Source organism: Chaetodon auriga, chromosome 2, assembly GCF_051107435.1.
Source record: "Chaetodon auriga isolate fChaAug3 chromosome 2, fChaAug3.hap1, whole genome shotgun sequence".
Taxonomy (NCBI): domain Eukaryota; kingdom Metazoa; phylum Chordata; class Actinopteri; order Chaetodontiformes; family Chaetodontidae; genus Chaetodon; species Chaetodon auriga.
The window spans coordinates 16,091,371-16,112,038 of record NC_135075.1 but is presented as its reverse complement, the minus strand read 5'-3'; the positions used below and the strand labels follow the sequence as shown (position 1 = coordinate 16,112,038).

At 42.0% G+C, this 20,668-nt stretch overlaps 3 protein-coding genes across 3 annotated transcripts; all 3 read right to left on the bottom strand.

Moving 5' to 3' along the window:
- Positions 1-93: 93 nt before the first annotated feature.
- On the bottom strand, positions 94-5,792 carry eps8l3a (EPS8 signaling adaptor L3a). Its single transcript, XM_076742579.1, has 19 exons — positions 5,734-5,792; positions 5,545-5,618; positions 5,385-5,449; positions 5,138-5,296; positions 4,052-4,201; positions 3,890-3,954; positions 3,738-3,793; positions 3,525-3,643; positions 3,315-3,420; positions 3,141-3,214; positions 2,926-3,000; positions 2,572-2,717; positions 1,768-1,912; positions 1,637-1,680; positions 1,452-1,548; positions 1,257-1,361; positions 758-843; positions 228-360; positions 94-105 (listed from the first exon to the last, which is right to left on the bottom strand). Exons 1-19 carry the CDS (start codon positions 5,790-5,792, stop codon positions 94-96), a joined length of 1,770 nt encoding a protein of 589 aa, XP_076598694.1.
- Positions 5,793-9,662: 3,870 nt separating this feature from the next.
- Positions 9,663-14,633, bottom strand: irf6 (interferon regulatory factor 6). The gene is made up of 8 exons (XM_076747454.1): positions 14,431-14,633; positions 13,926-14,100; positions 12,946-13,141; positions 12,754-12,852; positions 12,385-12,660; positions 11,135-11,527; positions 10,878-10,996; positions 9,663-10,666 (listed from the first exon to the last, which is right to left on the bottom strand). The coding sequence occupies exons 2-8, from the start codon at positions 14,097-14,099 to the stop codon at positions 10,436-10,438; spliced, it is 1,488 nt and encodes a 495-aa protein (XP_076603569.1). The 5' UTR covers position 14,100; positions 14,431-14,633; the 3' UTR covers positions 9,663-10,435.
- Positions 14,634-16,887: 2,254 nt separating this feature from the next.
- Positions 16,888-19,000, bottom strand: guca1ab.2 (guanylate cyclase activator 1Ab.2). The gene is made up of 4 exons (XM_076742452.1): positions 18,803-19,000; positions 18,021-18,170; positions 17,147-17,237; positions 16,888-17,018 (listed from the first exon to the last, which is right to left on the bottom strand). The coding sequence occupies exons 1-4, from the start codon at positions 18,998-19,000 to the stop codon at positions 16,888-16,890; spliced, it is 570 nt and encodes a 189-aa protein (XP_076598567.1).
- Between the last annotated feature and the right edge of the window lie 1,668 nt (positions 19,001-20,668).

The window sequence follows — 20,668 nt, the reverse complement described above, 5'->3', positions numbered from 1 at the left end:
TCACTTCACATTATCTCAGACTTCACAGCATTTGACCGTCAGTGACTTGATTTCCTCCTCTTTGATGTTCTCTTCTTTCATTGTTGGTCCCATTCAACTGGCAGCCTACAGCGTTGAAACACAAAGCAGTCAGAGCGGTGTCTGTGCTCACACCAGCACTCATCAGTCACAAAATAGTTAATCTACAGACGGATGGTGGAGAAAAGTGAAGCTGGTCTGTCACTTACAGGCAACGCAGACCTGACCGCTTGCAGCTGGAAGAAGACTCGCCCCCCCTCCTCAGGGCACACCGTCTTCAGTTCCTCTCTGCTCATCCCCAGGAGCGTGGAGCCGCTCAGCCCGCCCAGGCAGCGTACAGTGCTGCCAGTAATAAAGTTATATTGATCTGGTGTTAATCAGTGCTGGAGGTCATTCTACCAGGAAAAGTGTTGTTTTAACAATTGTGAGGACTGTTGCTTCAAGCTTCCACTGAAGTAAAGACCAATAAATAAACTGGTCAAAATTAGCAGGAGAGGCCAAAACATCCCAACTGCAAAGCTCCAAAAACACTTGATCCTACATTTCCCATCATGCAATCATGCATTCTTCTTCTTGTTCTTCTTCTTCTTCTCTATTCTTCTTCTTCTTCTATGCAACCCACTAGTGTTTTTCATTAGATGCTTCATAGATTCTATCAAGTTAAATGAATGAATCAAATGTAGCTTCCATTGCATACATGTATTAATTTAATACTGACTTTAATTACTGATGTCCTTACATTTTACTGAAGCCCTTGTCTTCGAGCCAGGCTGTCACTTCTGCAGGCTTGGACTTCTTTGTAAGCACAGGAAGTCCTTCGGTTTGCTGAGAAAATGGAACAATGCACTGTGATTTTATTGACATCTAATGATGGAAACTTTCCACATTGATAACATCAATGATACCTTCAGTCTTGTTTAATCATTCTGATCTTATTTTTCTGCTGCCGTGGTGACTTTTCTTCTCGGGTAAATATCAACCACAAGGTCAAAATCACTGAGGCATGACACATAATTACACAAAAGTTTCTTGTGTAACTGGTCAGTGCTCAATTTACTGAAGTGTGGTTTCAAAGTTCACTCCCCCCAGCGGTAACTGAGACTGACTTCCTGCTCCCTGACAGTGAAGTTGCTGCTTTCCTTCGCCGTCATTACCAAGATCCTCCAGTGTCTTTAACAGGTGCTGAGTTTTCCTATAATACTGAGCTTAAGTTGCCCTTCAGTGTTTGTGGCACCCACCTCGACCAGCTGCTCGTCATCAACCTCCAGGACATTATGGGGTACAAAGCCCTCCTCCCCACTGCTGTTCCTCACTTTCCACCACTGCTTCGATATATCCAGCAGCTGTGTGTGCACAAAGCAAAGAGGTCGTGTTGGTTGATGAATGCACAGAAAGAGCAGAAAGAGCAGCTGGTTCATGTCACTAATACTCACCTCAACTATCTCTCCTTTTCTGATGGTGATCTCTCTGTTGTTTCTTGAAACGAAGTCATACTTAGCACGCATGCGCTGCAGTTTTGACTCACCTGAGCTGAAAAACACATGAAAGGGAGTCAAAAACTTCCGAGGTTTAACATAGCCAGATTGTGCTGAATCATGTTTGCTGTGTTTGTGCGTACCTTGCTTTTAGTGGGGGATGTGGTACTCTCCACCTGGCTGGAGTCTGCACAGAAAAAGCCTTGTTATGTGTTTTCTTTTATTGCTGCATGTCATACTGGTGTCATCCTGACTGTTTGATGTGAAGGCTTACCTGGCTGCGTGCAGATTCTGGACTCTCCTGTCGGCTCAACGGTTCTGTGGCTTCAGGCGCTGCAGACACCTCGGGGGACTGCCAGCCATCAACAAACTCCAGAGTGTGTGTTGAGATGTCCTCATCATCTTTTGGCCATTTACTGCTGGGAATATTGTCAAAATCGTAGCTGATTATACTACTATGGTCACTCGTGTCAATACTACTACTGGCATCAAAAGTAAAATTATTCATTCTGCAGAAAATTGGCATAAACAACGTTTTGCTGGTGGAGCTGGTTTAGTTGAAGCTAGTTTGAAGTCACAATTGCAGGATTTCTTTAGACGATTTATGGGGGACAAATGAAGAAAAGACAAACTTATGTGACACAAATGAGTATTTGTTTGGTTGGACTTTTCAAAGGTCTTTGATGTAATTTAAATTTAACCATCTGAGAAGTTATTAAAGTTATTTAACCGAACTGCTAACAACTAATAGACACCTCAGATTTTGACAAGGGGCTCCAACTAAATGCTGATTTTTTTGTAAAGGGTTACAATCCAAAAATGTTGGAAATCGCTGTAATGGTATAGAGTATTTCATGAACTTATTGTTTCTTCAGTGTTCACCTGAAAAGTAAGCTGTCAAATAAATATATTACAGTAAAAAGTACAAGATTTTCCCCTGAAATGTTGTGGAGACGAAATATAAAATAGCATAAATTGGAAATGCTAAAGTGCTTTAAAACTGTACAGTCCTTCAGATGTAGTGAGATGAAGTTAAACATCAACAGCTTATTAGATCCAGCAGTGTCCAGTGTCCCACCTGGGGATGCTCCAGGCTTCTCCCAGAGACCTCCACAGGTGTTCCTCCTGTACAGACACCTCCTCACTCAACAGACGGATGCACTGAGGCGTCAGCAGCGGCTCCACAATGGTCGGTGGCAGATGCTCAGAGCAGTGAGATACCACCTGATGAGGAAAAACATGGATATCATAACATGAACAAATTAAAAAAATCTAAGAATTCAGTGAGACTAATTCAAAATCCAAAGACTGGCTGAGCTAATCATCCATAACAGAACAAGATCATACTTAATCTTTTGTAACTATATATTGTAAAATCTTTATATTATATGTGCTCAAGTTAATGAAAATTATGAAATCATTTGCCACTTACGAATGCTAATGTGGAGAATAGGGAGTGAATAAATGCAGGAGCACTGGGATTTTGAAGCTTTCCATCGAGCTCGCCCTGTCAGAGTGAGCACAGAATCATGAATCATACATAATGTGCAGCAGCAGCACTGTTACACATACTGCACGCTGCAGGTGGAACAGGAATAGCAGTGACCGCGATGATGGAAGTGTCTGAATGGGATTCAGATCACTTACCAGAAGGTTGAAAGCACATTTGAATTTATGGAGACAAGCTTCAAATTCAGCTGCAGGCGGCATGCCATCCGCCACTAGAAAATCAAAATAAGAACATGATGAAGCCGTCTGAGCGGTTATAAGTTATACTGATGCATTACATCCAGCAGTGTTTCAGTGTCTGCCTTAAATTACCTTTTCCTTTTTTCTTTTTCTTCTTTTTCTTTGCATCTTTAGCCAGTACTGCAGTTATCTGCCCTGTGAACATTTCTATCTCATTTAAAATACGATTGAAGACATCCTGTAAAGAAAGGAGAGGAAAATCATTTCTGTGTTCTTGTTTTCTTATATGTTACTAAACAGTTAAAAAAAATGTCCTGTGTCTGAACACAAGAGGACACTCACCACATCCCTGTCCAGCTCTGCCTGTGACCCTGGAGTGTCTCCAGCTCTGAAAGGCCACAGTGATGCGTCCTCCTCGTCTTCCTCAGGTACCAACAGCTCAGGCTCAAAGGTGTCATCCTCTGCAGGTACAAAGGCGACTGCTGGTTTGTATTGATTTTAACGTCATCAGTGATGATCAGCGCTGCAGTTGTGTATCTCTTGTCTCAGACTCACCATAGTCACTTATGGCACTATGAAGGTTTTTCATCCCCTGGTGTCCTGCATTGCTGCTTGAACAAGTGCAAGAGGCATTTTAATGAAGTAAAAGGAAATAAAATATATAATAAAGTTTCAGGTATTTGTTCTCACTGATGTTAGGTTCTAACCTGATTCTTGAATTCTCTCTCCTGTGTGAAATTAATTGTGAGAGATCCCTTTTAACAAGGTCAGCCTGTAAACAACAACAACAACAACAACGACAAGATGCACTCACACATTTCTTTCACTTCTCACTGAAAACACAGCTGTGTTCATGGGTTTGTCCTCACCCTGGCATCCTCACACTGAAACATGAAGACAGTGGTTGTGTTTTTTCTTCTGGACTTGACTGTCACTGTGAGCAGAGAGTTAAGCACTCCAAAGCCAGACACAGCCTTCAGCTCCAGGATGTCACTGAGAGGCATGGACTCCAGCTCCGTCTGAGAAAACACAACAGTTAGGGTTTTTTTTTTTTTTTCTTAACAAATTTAAGGAAAAACCAACACCAAGTATCCTCAACTTCAAGTTTAGCAGTGTGGTATGCACCGAAATAAAAGGAGTGGATCTCTTGAACCGAAGGATTCAATTTAGAAACTAGAAAATTCTGAAATTAAAATATGCAGCACAGTAAGATTAGTATAAGATTATCGTATCCTCCTTTGTTTAATTACACTGTGCATTTGTTATGACAGGGTGACTTTTTGCTGAAGTAAGCACAGAGTTAAGGTTCGGGAAACGTCTGTTTGGGTTAAAATTGTTCTCTGTTAAGGTTTGAGGACCTTTGTCATTCTGGTTGGAATAACAATCACATGGTTAAGGTTAAGGAACGATCTTGGTCATGGCTAAAAGAAACCAACATTGACTTGGGAAACAAGCAAAGGTCTCCTGTATTAAAACCTTACGTTTCTATAATAACATGCAACACCACTTCCTTTGCTCCTGACGGACAAGAGTGTGAATTCCTGCAGTCACTAGCTACTTTCTGAAACAACTGATTTTGTCATTTTTCGTGGGAGGACAGTCTCAGCTGTAGAGTGGAGTGTCATCTGCGTAGAAGGGGAAAGATAATAGATCACGTTCACATTTTCCTCTGACATCGTGCTCAGGATGGGAAGCTCAAATGGTGCTATCAAAAGGATAACATTGTACTGTTGTGTTCCAGGTTGCATGTTACATAAACATGGAGAGCGTGGTGGAGAGTGCAGTGTAACACAATCTGGTGACTCAGGCTATAACGTGTGATTTCATATTCATCTAATCATTCAGTGATCCTTTATGCTCTGGGCGGAGTCCCTGTCATCCTGGAACTGACTACTCCCATCAGATCTGTGTTTTAATTTGCCACCGGCGGTCTGTAGGTCTCATATGGCGCTTACCTTGGTTTCAATGTCTGTCAGGAGCAGTTTGGAACCCTGTACCTCCAGCAGCATGCTCTGACCCCACACACGGCCTGTCTCGTCCAGCAGTTTCAGGCGCTTCACGCAGTCAGCTACGCTTCTCAACTCCCTCCCATCCAGGTCACAAGTGAACAAGTGCTGCAGGAGAGGGGCGTTCAAACGCAACATTAAAGGTGGAACAGTTCAGAAAGGGTCACATTTGTATGCATAACGTGTGGTATGATACCTCCACTTTGTATTGATATTTGTCCATCATCTTGTTAATTGATACTGCATACTCCTTCCTCTGCACTGTTAAAAAACAAACCAGAGCTCTGTTGTAGTCACAAGATGAAACTGAACAGGTGGAACAGCTGATTATATCAAGTACAGCAGTGTTGACTTACAGTAAATTGACTTTGCACTGGGCCTCGACAGACTTGATATCTGTGATGACACCTCATCTGCAGCAGAGTAACCACTGCTACAACAAAGGCAAGCAATTTACAACACTGATGGTCTGCTGATGAATAAAGTGATGAATCAAACAATCACTCAGCTGATCAAGCAGCCACATGAAACTGTGAAATACATACTTGGAGTGGATTGACTCTGCGTAGCTGCTGGTGTCATTGAGACTGTTAATGTCGTACATCGTCAATATTGAACACCTGCAATATCATGATAGGAAGAACACACACCATAAATGTGTTATGTCAGTGGTATGAGCTGATTAAGCAACCTGTATCTGTCATAAAATGAGTAATCCTTTATTTGGGAGGTTTGTTGTGCTGTCAGGTTTTATCTAGAGCCAACTGATACTGAAGTTTTGTTAAGATTTAACTGAGAAATGCAGCTTTGACAGTGAGTCTTTTGCCTTTGTTATAACCAATAAATTAATTCACGGGTCTTGTTAATCATCTACTAGCTATGGTCACCTAGCAACACAGCACTGTGATCCACCTGATGATGACATCTTAGACAAAATCAGTCCAAAGGTAAGTCATCTGTTGGAATACAATAAAATAACCTCGACATATTTCAAACACAAATTCAATGTGATGGTTAAGAACAAGTCAGAAAAGTCTTCAGTCTGCTCTAATCGATCTGCTGCCAAGACTGTTTCACAACAAGAAATATAAGGACGATTATGGTGATGTGGATTTGTCTTAAATGCAGCTGTGGAATGTAACTAAGTGCATTCAGTCAAGTAATGTAATTACTGTAATTAAGTACAGAGTTGAGGTACTTGTACTTTACCTGAGAATCTCTATTTTATGCAGCTTTGTACTTCTTCTCCACTACATCTCAAAGGCAAACACTGTACTTGTGCACAAGTGTACTGTTTTTCATACATTTCCTGTCCAGTGAAAACTAAATATCTCCAAATGTGTTGATTTTGAATGTTCGTGATAAACCGAAGGATCACGTGTTCATATATGGGTTGAGAAAATTCTCCTTCTTCTTATTAGCTGTTTCAAAACCCTCTGGATTAGCTGGGAAATGCATCGACACAAAGCTGAAAACAGGTCTGCTTCTCTGAGCTCATGAAAAGTTGACTTAGAGATACGTTTGATGACCTTATAGAATATGATGCATCGCTGTAGATTAAACTATCCAACAGTGCATAAAGTAGTTAAAATGAGCTCAACTTTAAACATCTACAGCAGTAAAATGCCACTTACACATTAATGCAGCAGTGATATTGATCCAAAAACATCATAAATAACAGAGAAACACTGACAGGGATCATTTTACTGCACATTGAGTACTTTCACCTTTCATACTACACACTTGCTGATCTTATCACTTTAACTTAAGGAAGGTGTTAAATGCAGGACTTTAACTTGTAGTGGAATATGTTCACATTGTGGTTTTCATATTTTCTCTCAGGAAAAGCTCTGACTTCTTCTCTGACGACTTCTTAAATGAAACGCGCGCACACAGGAACCCTCCACTACAGATGATTTGCACAAATAACAAAGTCTAGTCTAGTGTGGAAATTCATTGTCAGGTCATCTTACCTTTGTTGTCTGACAGTCGAATGCTGTTGTTAATTCCTTCTGTATAATCTACCAGTCAGAACAAATACAATGCATATTTTAATCCTGTGCCTCAGTCAACGATCTTATACACCCAAGACCTCCTCATAAAAGGGAAGGACAAAGTCCAGAGCTAGGAACGAAATGATCTGTTGAGGCGGGTATGAGATCTCTAGTTTGGCATCACACCTGAGCAAAGGTTATCAGATACAGAAGGAGCCACCTTACCTTGGAAAAGCTTAAAGGTCATTTCTCTCAGCCTATAAAGTACTGGGACAGCCACAATGCTCCCGCTCTTCTTCTCTCCTCCTAAAAATGTGAATCCTACTGCAGATAACTACCAACAACATGTCAGATACACATTAGGATAAATCTACAGCAGCAGAAAGGACACACTGCATTGTAGTATCGATGCTAACTTTTACCAGTTCTCCTCAGGGAAGCTTGTATGTTCAACACAGTTTTAAATGCTTTAACGTTTCTTTCCTAATCCCCTCTTCTTCATATGCTGTATAGAGTATATGAGGCCAACACTAAAGAAAGAGCAGTTAGAGAAGATAGACAAAGACCAAGGACGAGCAGACAGAGTCTCACATGCTAATCTTTCTGCACACTGCCCATTGAATCTAATCAAATAAGACACCATATCTCCCGAATCACACTGCCAAACATTAACCAGAACAAATTCCTTTGTGATGTAATGAGCACATGGGAAACAACATGACCACATTTAGTTGAATGGCTCTCACAGTGGAGTGATACAAACAAGAGAACTAACACGGGTCCAATTTAAATTCATGTCATCCAAAAATCAGCCTACACAGATCACAGCAGTCCTGTCTGTTACAAGGTAGCTGCACTTTAGTGTTTCAGCTGTTTGCTCCCTTTATTCCCACTCCATTTCAGAGGGAAATACTGTCCTTTTCAGTCACTACATACGAAAAATATGAAAAATGGCAACATTGAAATTCTGCTCAGGCTTAGTTCTGCTTGTAATGCCTAATGAATACTTTTACTTCTGATACTTTAAGAAAATGTTGTCAATAATATTTCTTGACTTGAACTTAAGTAGCATTTTAAATGCAGGATTTTGGGATGGAATATTGTAAGACTGCTACCAAATAACGAACCAGCCAGTTCAAAGTCAGAGTTATTGCTGATTTAAAGCTCTCAACAGCATTGATCTGTTAGCTACATACATTTTCGACCAGCAAACATTGTTTAAATGTAAGCTCCGCTAACCTAGGGCTCAAAGGTAATGTTTTGTAATGTTAGCGTTACAATATTCATTAATATTACTCCAGCATTTGTCCACTAAGCAGCTGATTCCATGCCAATCAAGTGTCACCTAATGTAAACAAATAAAATACTACTGACAAGGAAAAGTGTGTATGTTCACACAGTCACACTGTGGGGATTTGCCTTCCTTATGGGGACAAAACACAGGTCTCCATAATGTAAATAATAAAATTTTATGGTGAACACTTGGGCTGAGACTAGGTTAGGTTAAAGTTGAGGTTAAGGTTAAGGTCAGAGAAAGTCTCCAGGAAATGAATGTAAGTCTGTGTAATATTCCCAAAAGTGATAGAAACATAATTGCGTTTGTGTGGGGGAGACGGAGAGAGTATATTTTTTTCCTAATTTAGGCATTAATAGATATATTCATGGCATTCTGACTGTAATTGCCTGCCAATATAGGCCATAGTATTGGATCTATTTAGCATTTCTATATAAAAGGTCTTACTTAATGTACTATATTAGCCGTTCAGAATACCAACAGCAGTTCTTGCATATTAAGTTCAGGCAAAATTGAAAATCGTGAAATTATCTTCATGATTGAAAGCATCATTTGTTCTCTTGGAGCTTTAATGATCCACATTCCAGCAGAATCTGTTTTTGTTTTTTGTTTTCTGTTTCATTTTAGACCGCTGTCTTACACTCATACTTAATACAAAACAGCGTTTGTATCTTGGCAGAAAAATACAAGGACTATAAAGACAACACAAGCCTCTTTCACCACAGGCTCCACTGAAAGTAAGTTTAAAACTGGACCCTGTGAGAAGGCAGCCTATCCCAGAGTTATCTTGACACATTACATCAAGTGTTTTACATCTGCGGTTTAGGGCCTACGCTGAACGCATCCCAGACCTGCTTCAGTTAAACTAAACCACTGGAAATCAGCAGCGCTGTGTGAGAAGGTGCAGAGTTGCAGGTACTTTACAACTCTGTCAGCCTGCAGAGTCACATGTCAGTCAGCTGGAACAGAAGACAAACAATGTTCAGACATGGAACTACAGTCGACATCTAACAGCTCTCTGAGAGGATGAGGCTACAAAGGTTGATTGCTCTTACTCTTACTCTGTAATTTTTAAAGTATTTCATAAACTCCAATGTTATTTTGGCTTATTTTATTGATAAAATAAACACAATCACAGGATAAATGCACTTACATTCAGCTAGGCATAAAACATAATTCAGCACCCCAAAGTGCAGTGGCATCCATACTAAAACAGATCCGTACAGCTGAATGTTGTTCAGTTAAATGTCTGACTGGATACAATAAATGGCTTAAAATCAAAGATATGAATACAAAAATATCCTACAATATAAAAGGAAAAACAAGACAAGTAAAGACAAAACTGCAGGCCAGGTGACCAGAAAACTGAACCTTCTGTCAAACATTGGTTAAAAGCTTGATGCACCTCATTACATGTGCTCACGGGAAAATGGGATGTCAATCAGCAGAGAACAGCTGGACTGTTTAGTCTCAAATGAATGGAAGAGGAAGCCACCCGTGCTTTAACTCACATTTGCCTGTACTATGTAATGCAAAACATACACATCCCATGCTAGGTGTGTCGCTTCAAAACATTTTATCTGAGTTCAAACGCGAGAATTCATTCTGTCCTGTTTCTTGACTCCAGGCAAGTTTGGTAATCACTGACCCATTTTGGATAAATACGACACAGGGCGATTTCTGTAACTCATTAACTAAGTTAAATGTTCCATTGCAGCAAGCCGGACTTTGGCCCATGCAGCCACCACATCTGTCTATTGTCGCCGCACACTGATGGCACTCCTTCTATATACAGAACAGCATTGTCACAGCACATACTAGAGAAAAGCACATGAATCCTACAGCATACTGTGCAGACTTCTAAATATGATTACACGTAAGTACTTCTTTGCTAACAGTAGGTAACTCTCAGTAGCAGTATGATATATGATAAAATGTGAGTTCACGATGTGGGCTGCTTCACTGTGCCTGCAGAGCCTGGACGATGTTCAGGCCCGGGCCAGGGGGCAACGCCCAGCCGTCCTGACCCTGGTGGGTCTGCAGCAGGCAGTACAGCTGCTTTAGGTGGGTCACTATGTTGTCTTTGATATCTGGGATTGAAATCTGCAAACGGACGCTGCCGCTGTCGAAGGATCGTGTGTTGTCTCCAGAAAACATCTCGGTAATCATACGGGCCACCACTGGAATGACCTGAGGAGGGACAGAGGACCAGTATGAGCCACACAATATCTCCACACAGTTTACTATTTACGGGGTAAACTCTTCTTTCAACTGCTGTAAACAGAGATGAAGATTGTTCCAGGTAGTACGGTTGTTTGACCCGGGGTCTGATTACCGGCCTGTGTCATCCCTCCGTGACCACAAACATTCATTACTACAGTCAAACTCCAACATTTCTCACCTGAACCATGATGAGCTTCCTCTCCCGGGGCCTCCCATCAGGCCACTCCTCTCCAAAACACAGGCTGATTTCAAACTGAGGGGGGCTTGGTGTCTGGCCGCGCTGGTAGGCTATCACCCCTGCATGCCATACAAACACATTTATTACAATTCTTCCTCAGAGAATATTACATTTTATTTAAATACAGACCCACAAAAGACCATAATTGAAGTAACATAAAACCAGAGTTATTTTACAAAAGTGATAACTCTGCTTACCACTGAGAAAAGACTCCAGGCAGAAGAGTTTGACCTTCCTCTGGCGCTCTATGAGATTTGGTGAGGCTGGATTTGGAGCGCAGGGGCCGGACCAGTACACCTTACACTGGCAGAGACGGACTGCGTAGATATCGTGGCCGCTGACCTCCAGGATCAGGCCTCTGTCCATCACATCCAGCAGGCGGCCGGTGAAAATCCTCTGCTTGTCGTTGGTAATGTGCTCTGTGGTCGGAAAGCGTAGCTGCTCCAGGTTGACCGGCCCGAACAGCTCCTCCTGGTTGACCATGGGGCCCAGGTCCCCGTAGAACAGCCTGCAGCCTTGTGGGTTACTGACGGTGGCTGTGGGGCACATCTCCTTCCCTCTGTACAGGAACTGCACCTCCAGGTCTGTCACTGGACCAGAAACAGCGCAAGTCAAGTTTCATGACAGAAATGTGTGTGGTGATGAATGAATCGATTCTTCTAACAAGTATTGCCTGTGTGGCTTATTCCTCTGTGCCACAGGCGTCCACTGCTTCCCCAAAACAATTAAAAACACCTCAATAAGCAACACTGCTTAACATTATTGGCTGTGGTCTTTTCATTGGACAATAACAAACCAGTAAAATATTATCTGCTGCCCCCTTTCAGAACAAATTTCTAACAAAGTGCTCCTGCTTTCTGTCTGTGCACAATTAAAACTGTTGAACGTAAAACCCCGATTCCAAAGCAGTTGAGACGCTGTGTAAACAGTAAATAATACAGACTGTGATACCTTGTAATCCTTTTTTGACATATACTCAACTGAAAACAGTACAAATAGAATATATTTAATGTTTGACCTCACCAACTTCATAGATTTTTGTAAATATAAGCTTATTCTGGATTTGATGCAGCAACATGTTTCAAACTAAAGACTGAAAAAACACCTGTTTGGAACATTCCACAGGTAAACAGGTTCATTGGTAACAGGTGACAGTATCATGATTGGGTATGAAAGGGGCATCCTGGAAAGGCTCAGTCGTTCACAAGCGAGGATGGAGTGAGGTTCACTACTTTGTGAACACATGACTGTATGAGGACTATTACTACATGGGCTCAGAAACATTGCTGGAAAACACAGTTCATCTGCAAACGATTGCATTCTGTTTTTAATTCTGTTTCTCACAGTGAATCAACCTCTATTGGAGTCAGGGTTGTAACAGTGTCTCTGAATTTAGTGTCTTTAGTGTCTGTGTTTCTCAACGATACTTGAGGAGGTGCGTACTTACTCGGGAGGGAACTGATCCATGTTTCTGGAGAGGCAAACAGGGTGTCAGGTAGAGGAGGGGGCTGCATTGTGTGATCAGGCAGAGGAGCGGGGGGCAGGGGGGGCATGTCAGCCAGGGGTGAGGGATGCATCTCCACATCCACAGGCTCCTCTTTAGGCCAGATTTTAACAGGCTCCTCTTTGGGCCAGACCTCATTTGAAGGGGGGCAGCTAGGGGGCTGCATGGAGGACTCTGAGCCCATAGGAGACCACATAATGAGAGGAGAGGGGCTGGTGCCTGTTCAAGGAAAGAGAATTAATTGTTAATGGAACTGTATCTGCTTTTGGATAAAAAAAAAATGCGTGGAAGGCATGAGGAGAAGCCATTCACCGTTGGATGGGTATGGGGGGAGAGACTCTGGTGTGTCTGGAATATCTTCCTCGCCACCATCATCATCATGTGGAGTCCAAGAACCAGCGTCTGAGGACCCTGAGGGGTGACATTGAAAAACTGTGAATACAATGAAAATGAAAATGAGTGAAGACTGATAGATTCAGTCACATTCAACCCGCTCCCACGTACCTTGGTTACTGAGCGGCTGTGGGATGTCGCAGACGTCATATATCTTCAAAGGATTCATGGGGACCTCTTTGGTGCCGTCGTAGACCAGGTTGAATTCTCGGCTTTTGTTCAGGGCACATCGAAGCTGAGCTTTCCACTTTGCAGGATCGGGTTCATCAACTCCCTCTTGGAACTTCCCGGTCTCCACGGCCCACGCCTGGGGGGACATTTTTAAAAAATGGGAGTGTCGATATCAGCGTCCCGTTTTAGCATTTTCATATGTCTGCACTGAATGCACACACTTGTACAACTGCTTTTTCCAAAGATGGTTGATGCAACATGTAGGGTCCAAAGAAATATCCAAGAAAATACACAGTAATGTTTAGGCCATTAATGTACATGAGACATGATTATGAACGATTAAATGTATTTATAGCTTCACCAGTAGAAGTAGACAATTTAAGGGACTCATAACCCCTAAAAACTTTCTATTTCATGAATTTAAATGTTCACTACTGAGATGTTTTATTTCTTGTTTGGCGAAAACAAAACTGAACGCGCTCCTCCAAGGAATGTACACGATTTGTGATTAAATACCCGCATGCAACCTTCTAAAAAAGCCAAGACAGCGTGTCCCTCCATCACAGTCCTGGATCTTCAATATCAGCAACACAAATGCAGACTCAGTGCCAGGACCGGCCTTCCTATCCTCTGTGCCATACATCTGTACGACCTTAACTGTACCCATGTTGGAAGACAGACACCATGTTTATGTAACTCAGTTGCAAAACCAGATGCTGCTCCAGAAACGTGCATAGGTCTTGCAGTCATGATGCAAAATCAGGCCATTTTCAAAGCATGTTCAGCAGGACTGAAGCAGCTTAAAGTTTGCAGAAACATGGATGAAAACTGCAGCAGTGCCAGAGGAGCACATGTCCCCGTCCTGTCCGTCTGTCCCTGGGTACATTAACACTTCTGTTAAAGACAGGTAGACTTTTAACCTTAAATATGGTGTCCTCGTCCTCGTGCTGGGGTGTGTGTCGTGTGGCGTGTTTCCATGGGATCCTGAAGCGCATGGCATCACGGTCAATCCACACCAGACCCGGGTATCGCCCGCTGTCCACCTGCGCGACAAGCCAGGGCTTCAGCCGGACGCGACGAGGGGTGACTGACATCCTGACAGACAAGAAAAGCACAAAACCAGTCCGCCCACAGTGGATTAGCCTCCGATTCACCTCCACAGCTGCCACATACATCTAATATAGTCCGTGACGAACAGCGCTGCAGCCGAAACCCTGCAGATCCGGATTTCCCAAACATTTTAAAACTGCTCGTCCGCACCTTGACAGACGGAACCTTATTTAATCATAAAGCTTTGGTTTGCTCAAAGGTTTGACCTTTTGTGATAGGTCACCGTGTCTTTAAATGTGAGAAATACAGTAGGATTGATCCAAAAGTCAAATAAACAAAGCGACCAAACACGACACTAAAGAACGACACACATACCTGTGGACAACCAGGAAGTTGGAGACCTCTTTCCGCGTCGGCCTGTTGGACCAACAGCTGAGGACTGAACCGTGTGTTTCCTCCGCAGATCGTCTCAGTCCGAACAACGTTTACCGAGAGCCGCGTCGACGGAGGCGCCTGAGAATAACAACAAGAGCAAAGTTTATCTCGGAGAACTGCGGAAAGCTGGTGTTGATCGCTCGGCTTGGCCCTTCCCCTTTCCCTCACCGAAACTCAGGTACGACCGTGACGTCACGCCGGTGACACACCTTTTCTGAGCAGCTGGGACAACGTTTCCTGAAGCACGTGAGCAGGGAAGCAAACTAATAGATTCAGTAGGAGATTTTATTATTCACTACGACTCCGACCCAGACAATGACGAATAATTCATATTTTAAAAGGCAAAGCCTGAAACCGGTTCATTCAGCTTTGTTCAAACTGTTACGTCCATATGTTTTATGTAATAAACATTTTTTTGGTTTATCGCCAACAATCAAATATGATTTTACAGACTTTTTTGTTTTCTTCGTCCCTCAAGAAATAAGATGCCATTAGAAGTGCCCAAAATGACATTCATTTTGCCCATTTAAGGTTTTTAGGACCCACTTTTGTTAATTTTCTCCACCAGTCTTTATATAATTGATTTTTTACACATAATAATTTACTTTTTTTTTTTCTTCCATTTTATGTCATTTGCCTAGAAGAGTGTGAGGGGGGAACATCTTAATTGTCAAATATAAGTGCCAAATATCCCTAAACTGGCCCACATCCAGAGCTCTGACTGCACACATCTGTGACTGACAGGACTCTCATCTGGCAGCCAGGAGGGGAGTTCCCACAGAAAAAAACAATATTGGCACACGAGAGGTGGATGGGTGATGGTGATCCGGTCGCTAATAGTCGCAAAACAGCCCGACAATAACAAACCACTCCCTGAAACCACTTTGAGAGCGTGTGTCTGCTGTCAGCTGCTCACCTTTTCCTTTGGATTTCCTGGTTTCGACATAATATGCACAACGAGCCTGTTGCCGTGTCTCTGTGATGCTAATTGTGCATTTTGCATTGTACAGTGTGTGGGTGTGTTAAGTTGTTTTGGGTCCACGGAAGGCAGCTTAGGGCCAGCTTCCTTTAGCATCACAAAGCATGTGTGTGCAGTGGTTCCCAGCCTGAGGGTCAGGGTCTCCCAAGGGGTACATAAATCTAACATGAAGGGGATTTAAAAGACCTCATCACACGATTAAAGGGATAAAAGAGATAAAATACAAAAGAAAAAATATTATTCCTGTTACACACATTTTTTTATACTTATCTCTAACTTTCGCCACCTTCCTGTGAAATACTCTCCATCATGTCTTTCAAAATATAACCTCTTACTGAACTTGTGGAAGAATCAATAAAAACAAAGAACCTATTATCTACTGAGCTGTTTCAAACACCAGACCACAGGACCTCGTAATGCTGTGGAACGAACAGCCGAAGAGCTGCAGAACATTTTAAAACATGTCAGGGTTGTAAAAATCTGCAGCAGTCAGTAGCTTACTGCTTCCAGTTACTTTGCTTTCAGCCATAAAACAATTCAACGGCCAACTTCAGGGAAAGTTCACACCTTCTGTCCTGATGGTGTTTCTTAAGGGTTATACTGTCCTTCAGAATCAGTCCAGACTGGAGGCTGATTAAAGTCACATGATTTTATTGTTTATTGTCTAAAATATACATTCCAGCTTCTGCTCAGTGACAGTACTTCAGTGTAGGTAGTTCGTTGCATCTAATTTATTCAGAGTTGAAATGAACTTTTCTGTAAAGGCTTCGCAAAAACACCTTCTAATGGCTCAGAAGAAGGGAAATCTCAGGGGGCTTCACTGTACTGTATATAAAACATTACAATTAAGGAAGTTAAGAGGTCTCCATGTTCTACTGGCAGTACATTTTCACTGAAACACTTAAAGTTCAAAGTGTATTTAATGTCAAACATGCAATGGCTAAAAAATCATAGAAATAATGGCACTTTATGTACATTGGACAGAAATCATTTCAGCTTGAGTCCAGCAGAGGATGCATCTGTGCACTGATACCATTAATGTTAATGATTAACTTGCTGCTCTGTACACATTGAATTTGTTTCAGTTATTTCAGACCGAGGACAAGACAGAGTTTTATCGTCAAGTAACACCCAAACTTCGTCCTCTTCTCGCTGTGAGTTACTGACATGTTAGTAGTCAGCTTGTGTGTGTTTGAGGTGCATGTTGAAAGCATTCGAAGCCATGAGGTGGCATACTTTGCATTTTAGAATTTGTGTCCTTTCATTGATTATTAGGTGGAAAGTCTTTACTGGTCCATTATGTGAGGAAAATCTGTCCTGTTGATGATTTGTGGGTCATCCTGAACCCACGTCTTCGCTCGTTCAGCCGTGGCACAGTTACACAAAAATGTTTATTTCAGGGTGCACAATGGTCCACATTAAGCTTTGGTGCTAATCTCTCCTTGAATCTTCTGGACAATGTGTGTGAGGTCCAGACTCTCTGTTAGCGTCTTCAGCAGCATTTCGTCTTTCTGGACTCCGTCCATGAACTCATCGTAGGAGAGTTCACCTGGAAAATAAACACACACACTGAACTCAAATCCTTCTCTGCTGGTGGTGACAGAGATTTCGTAAAGAGGATATTCTTCAGTGTGTTCCAAGCAGGTTGGAACATATGTCTGACTGAAGGGGTCTTACCATCTCCATTGATGTCAATCTTGTCAAAAACCATGTTGGCAAAGTCCTCAGCTGACATCTCACAAGGCATTCCATTGATTGCACGGATGGACTAAAGAAGACGTGGAGAAAGGAGAACGTGTTAAAAACCAGCGGTGCAGTGTAACTAAGTACATTTACTCATGTGCTGTACTTAAGTACAATTTTTGGGGTACTTGCGTTTAACTTGAGTGTTTTCATTTTATGCAACTTTAGACTTTTACTCCACTACATTTCAGAGGGAAATGTTCCTCGTACTTAGTACTCACTACACTTAGTAGTTATTTTGTACTGTACAGATTAAGATTTTACATCTCTCCTCTAAACTCCTCAAATCATTTCTTTAAATACATGTCTGAGGTTCAACAAGGTAAAACTCTTACATATCTCACAAAAAAGCCCAAATTAGAAAAAGTCCAATTAAAGAGTACTATATTTTTATGTAGCAGAATTTTTTTTTTTGTCTTCTTTCAACCCCATTGACCCACTGGAGGAGGCCTGACTCTCAGCTTGGGAATGACTAGATGAAACTACCTAACAGTATATAAAGTATAGTAAATACGTAGAGCTACAAAGGTTAACAACATCTACATTTAGCTGTACTTTAACCTAAGCAGGATTTTTAAAGCTGACTCATGGTCAATTAATAGTTGCTGACATTTCTTCAACCAGTAGATGTCAGCTAAGTGTCAGCTATTTGCCTCTGCACCTCTGCATTGCCACAGTGTGTCTCACACTCCACCAAACCTGATGGGGGGGTATCTTATTCAGACCCCTGTGGTCTGAGCAGGTTGTTCCAGGACAGTACTTGGGATTTTCTTGGATCTGTTACTAAGCCATGACGGTTCATACGCACCTTAATTATCAGAAGCAGCTCGTCACGGTCGATGCAGCCACTCCCGTCTATATCATACAACTTAAAGTACCAGCGGAGCTTCTGTTGCACTCCTCCTTTAAGCACCAGGCTCAGAGCAGCGACATACTCCATGAAATCAATGAAGCCATCCTACAAAAGAAAAGCACACATGAACATTCAAGGTGTACTCAATTAAGGCTTATTACTGTGTAGAAGTTCTTTGAATTACATACTTTGCTGCTCTGATTGACATCCCTAAAAATGATCTAATAATGCAGCAACAACTACCGAATAAAAACTTTTTAATTGAGAAACAGATTTATTCCTGATCACATGCATGTAAAAAGAGGCTGCACCTGTCTTGTTTAAGGTAGTGGGTCAGTTGGGTAAGCGGAGTCAATGGGATAAGCCCCTCTCTAATGGACTCAGCTCCTCTCAAGTAGGTTTCTATTAGCAGAAATAACACGGACAACTTTCCTCTGATGAAAACACAAGCAGACACTAAAGCAAAACACGTGCACAGTTTTTTAAAAAGGCATACATACAACCACATAAACATTCATGTTGTTAAAAATCTGGTTCTCTAATGAGGAGGCGGATCATTATGATTCCTACTTTTAGTAGCAGTAGATTTTCAGTATTATTGGCTGTCAGTGCTTGTGAGTAAAGATGAATAGCAACTCATGACACTTAGGAATTCAGGAAATTCAGCTTTACTGATATAATAACATTAGAATAAATACATTACCCACTTAGAGGAAAATTGAATTTAATTGTCTTACATCATTCATGTCAAACGTTGTAAACATCGTCTGAATGTAGGCGTTTGATGCATCCGACAGATTCCTGAGGCCAAAGAACTGCTTGAACTCGTAAAAGGTGAGAAGTCCAGATGGGCACTCGGTCATGAATTTTCTGTACCACTGATGACTCTCACAAGCTTGTAGCTCCTCCATAGACGAGCCCATGGAGTTTCCCATGTCTGCTTTTCAAAATCAAGACATAAAAAATCCTCTGAAAACCATAACCAGAAAGTACGGCATCCACCGAGCATCCGGGCATGTCCAGTGTGCAGGCAGAGAAGAACTGTTTGCAAGCAGCAGGATTCAGAGTGAGTGTTAGCCAATCATCTCACTGTGCGTCTGTGTGAACGGTTCAGAAGCTCTAATCCACTTTGCTGGCCAAAGACTAATTAAAGAGACCTAAGAGCAGAAATCCGCGCTTGTCTACAAGATGATACCAGCTAAGCAACAAACTATATGCAAGATTTCTGATTTCTGATGAATCAAATATCGGTAATTACTGCTCATTAGCCAGTTTCTATGTAGCTATAATCACTCAACTATGGTTTTCACCCGACCAAAAACCTCTTCGTTATTTATGCTAATCTCCCTACTTCATCAATTTCAAGTCATTATCTGTTTTTTATGCTTCTTTTTGTTCCCTGCCTGTTCTGTCTGGGTGTGTACATGTTGGATAGCAGCACACTGGTATAAAAGGGAATCTTTGTACTTGATTTGATCAAATGTAAATGTTGCTCTCCTGTTCTATAAACAACACTAACACTCTCTGCAGCCACGCTCGCAGCTCTGCGAGGCTGTACCTGAGCATGCTTACATGCTTACAGCGATAATACCAGCATGTTGATGTTTAGCAGGCTTAGGCTGATGGGGACGCCATTACTTTTGCAGCTATTTGATCATAAACCAAAGTAAAGGACTAAGTGTGACTGATCGTGTGGATGTTCTCCTGCTCTGTTGTCAGATGTCATTTGGTCTTCTCCCTCACTGGCTTGTGGTCTTTCATGTCAACATGCTGTCATTGTCTCGCAGCTGAAACGAAGACCACAGATGGAGCTGAAGTCAGCACAGAGGGCCATGCATGCATGAAACTGAGGCTGTCCCTCAGCCGACTCTATGAACGTGTTACTCCTCTGGAGTCTGAACTCAACCTCACAGCGAGGGGGTCATTGACACCTCGGGGAAAGAAAAGGTGAACTCAGAGCTACATGCAGGGGTACATACAAAGGAAGCCCGCTATGTTTTCTAGCAGTCCACTCATACAATGTGTTTGGGCTGTAAATTAGAAATCACTAATAGGGAGGCATTTTTAAAATACAGCATGACAGCTCGATGAGGCAAACATCAGTTTGAAAATATATGGCCATATTCATAAAGCTCCTTTCCGTAAGTCCTCTCACTGTAGGCTGAAGTGATCTCTCAGCTTACCCTAATTTCACTGGAGGAGTGGCAGTCACCAGGTTTCTTTAGACCCTCTTAAAGCTCCTCCATCTGCTGTCAGATCCACTGTGGTGGCAGCATGTAGGACTAGACAGGGACAGCAATAAGCCTCCAGTGTGAACATCCCCTTCCACTGAGAGAGTTTATGGTCCTGAGTACAGTTACATTTAAGAGTAACTTTGAGAGAGAGTGAGTTTGTTCCGGCAAGGTCTTCAGGGTCTTTACGGCAAGGGAATATTCATATTAATAAAAAAAATAGAATAAAAGACATCATTATGCTACATAATCATGCAAAAAACAGATTGATCAGAAGAAAAATATTGTATTAGCACATTATGATATGTTTCAACAAAAGACGATAAAACCTGCATTAACTGTGTAAAGTGGCTTTATTAGTTGATATGCAGT